The sequence below is a fragment of the Rhinolophus hipposideros genome (genome assembly GCF_964194185.1).
Source record: "Rhinolophus hipposideros genome assembly, chromosome: 4".
NCBI lineage: Eukaryota > Metazoa > Chordata > Mammalia > Chiroptera > Rhinolophidae > Rhinolophus > Rhinolophus hipposideros.
Window position 1 is genome coordinate 18195633 of NC_138050.1, and position 3488 is coordinate 18199120.

General features: G+C 40.0%; 1 protein-coding gene across 1 annotated transcript; it reads left to right on the plus strand.

Annotated features, from left to right (window-relative positions):
- Positions 1-2029: 2029 nt before the first annotated feature.
- Positions 2030-3043, plus strand: CYSLTR2 (cysteinyl leukotriene receptor 2; the record flags this gene model as incomplete). Its single annotated transcript, XM_081046274.1, has 1 exon — positions 2030-3043. The coding sequence occupies one exon, from the start codon at positions 2030-2032 to the stop codon at positions 3041-3043; it is 1014 nt and encodes a 337-aa protein (XP_080902400.1).
- Positions 3044-3488: the final 445 nt, after the last annotated feature.

Sequence of the window (3488 nt, forward strand, 5' to 3'; positions counted from 1 at the left end):
TGGGTTTTGTGAAACTTCAAGATATTGTTAGGACAGTTCGCAGCATGAGCCAAGACAAACAGCTGTATAAACAACTGTTTATACAGAAAAGCCACTAGAAGCAGCTTGGATGGGCCTGGAAGTCGGATTGAGCAAGGTCTCTGGGTATGAGGACGAATGAACAGTTAGCCAGGTTGATGGAGACTCAGATATGAGTCTGCACGAATGAGGGGAAGGACTCAACAAAGAAACCATGGTTTCTGCTAGCTCCTCCACCCTGGAGAAAGCTGCCCCTCTAGCCAGACAATTCAGTCAATTCAGTCAATTCAGACAATTCCGTGTATGTCCCTGGTGCCTTTTGACCTGCTGCCCCAATGCTGCGTGAGTGAGTCCGTCAGTGAGTAAGTCCATGTGCCCTTTAAGAGGAGTGCTTGGAACTTCAGCTGCACTCTGTTTCACTCAGCCACAATCTCCACTAGTTTTCATAGCCAGAAGTTGTGGGGACTTCTCTCCTGGAATCCTGGGCTGGGGAGCCTGGTGTGGGGCTAGGACTCCTTGCTTCTCAAGGGGGTGGGGACTTCTGCAGCCAAGATATTCGTCCCAATTTTTAATGGTCACCCATGTGTGTGGGACCAGCCCATTCCACATCTCTGCCCCTCCTACCGGTCTCGAAGTGGCTTCTTCTGATGTCCTTAGTTTTAGGGCTTCAGTTCAGGCAATTCTCAATGATGGTTGTTCTGTAGTTTTGTTATAATTTTGATATGGTGGTGAGATGAGAAAAGCACAGTATTTACCTACTGTGCCATCTTGACTGGATTTGTGAATAAAATCTTTTATTATTATATAATGCCCTTATGTCTCTGGTAATTTACTTTGTTCTGATGTTTACTTTATCTGATATTAATAGCCACTCCTGATTTCCTTTGATTAATGTTTGTGTATTTTATTCTTTTACTTTCAAACTGCCAATATTGTTATTTGAAGGGAGTGTCTTATAGACAGTATATAAGTAAGTCGTGTGAATATATATATTCTAGTTTGCCAATCTGTCTTTTAATTGGTATATTTATACTGTTTATATATTTAATGTAATTATTTATTTATTAGAGACAAGTCTTACAGTTTCATTTGTCTGTTTGTATTATCTACTTTTTCCTGCCTTTCTTTTGGTTATCTGAATATTTTTTAGAATTCTATTTTGATTTATCTTCAGTGGTTTTAAGTGTATCTCTTTGTATAGCTTTTTAGTGACTACTTTAGGTACATTATACCCACATTACCACAGTCTATTGGCATCATCGTTTTACTAGTTCTAGTGAAGTGTGGAAAACTTACTACCTTTATGTCTCTTTACCCTCCCCAATTTATATAATTATCTTTAAAAATTCCTCTACATCCATTTAGAACCACATCAGACAGTGTTATAGTTTTTGTTTCAACCATCAAACATCACTTAGACTCAAAAAGAGAAGAAAAGTCTATTATATTTACCCATATTTTTGTTTGTGTTCTTTCTTCTTTTATGATGTTCCAAGGATCCTTTACTTATTGATTCCTTTCTGTTTAGATAATTTCTAAAGTAGGTTTTTTGGCAACGAATTCTCTTAGTTTTCTGTTATCTGAGAATACCTTGATTATTCCTTCATAGTTGAAGGATATTTTTGTTAGGTATAGGACTCTCAGTTCCTCTTTTAATTCAGCGTTTGGAAAATGTTGTGCCACTTCCTTCTGCCTTCAATAGATTCTGGTCAGAAATCTGCTGTCCAGTAGATTTAGACTGCAGTGTTACAGGGCACTCATTTCAACATGAGCACTAGGCCAAAAGCCCCCCACGTTTGAGGCTTCAGCTTCAGTCAAATACATTAATGTTTATTCTGCATTCTAGAAATTTATCATGAATTGTAATAGAGCATGTAGTAAAGACTTAGCTGATATTTTTTGACACAAGTTTCAAAAGAAAGCTAGTATTTCTCTGTTTCCATTAAACCCTGGAATGATGTAAGCAATGAGCAGGAAGTAACTCTTTGTGTCTATTTCTTTTTAATCCAGCATGGAGAGAAAACTTTTGTCCTTGCCTCCATCCATCTTCACATCAGAAATGGAATCCAATGGCAACTTCAGCAATAACAATAGCCATAGGAACTGCACAATTGAAAACTTCAAGAGAGATTTTTATCCTATTGTATACCTGATAATATTTGTCTGGGGAGCCTTGGGAAATGGCTTTTCCATATATGTTTTTCTGCAGCCTCATAAGAAGTCCACATCTGTGAATGTTTTCATGCTAAACCTGGCCATTTCGGATCTCTTATTCACAACCACACTGCCCTTCAGGGCTGACTATTACCTGAGAGGCTCCAATTGGATATTTGGGGACGTGGCCTGCAGGATTATGTCTTATTCCATGTATGTCAACATGTACAGCAGCATTTATTTCCTGACTGTGCTGAGCGTTATGCGCTTTCTGGCAACTGTTCACCCTTTCCGGCTCCTCCATGTCACCAGCATCAGAAGTGCCTGGGTTCTGTGTGGGATGATATGGATCTTTATCATGGCTTCCTCAATAATGCTTCTGAACAGTGGCTCTGAGCAAGAGGGTAATGTCACATCATGCTTAGAACTGAAATTCAATAAACTTGTTAAACTGAAGACCATGAACCACATCGCCTTGGTGGTAGGCTTCCTGCTGCCATTTTGTACGCTCAACGTCTGTTACCTGCTGATCATTCGCAAGCTGTTAAAGGTGGAGGTCCCAGAATCGGGGCTGCGGGTTGCTCACAAGAAGGCACTGACTACTATCATTATTACCTTGATCATCTTCTTCCTGTGTTTCCTGCCCTATCACATACTCAGAACCTTCCACCTGGTTGTGTGGAAAGCGGGCATATGCACAGACTGGCTGCATAAATCCGTGGTCATCACATTGGCCTTGGCAGCATCTAACAGCTGCCTCAACCCTTTGCTTTATTACTTTGCTGGGGAGAATTTTAAGGACAGACTAAGGTCTGCATTCAGAAAGGTTCATCCACAGAAGACAAAGTGCAGCTTTCCTGCCTGTGTGTGATTGAAAAAGAAAACAAGAATGTAAGGGATTATTAGGTGAGGCCTGTTCTTGTATTCTTGTGTCTACGGTCATTCACACATAGTCTCCAAAAGATCATGTATTTATACCATTCCCAGAAAAGGTCTAGTCCCAACATTTACTTGACCATGGCATTTTGCTAATAAGATCTACTTCAAAAATTTCATTAGATGTATTTTGAATGATTAAGTCTAAATGAGGAACACAGCAGAAAAATTCCATACTAGAGTCTTGCTACCTGAAGCATCGGAAGGGGGGAAAATGCTGAGCAGAATGGGTGCTACTTTTCATCAGATTCTGTATCAGATCTCTGGCCCAATAAGCATTCTAAATTCTTAACTTTAAGATAACCCCAACTCCCCAGCTTCTTCAGTTCCTCTTCAATCCCCTGAGCTATAGCCAATTAGCAAAGCTGCTGGAGGCTCCA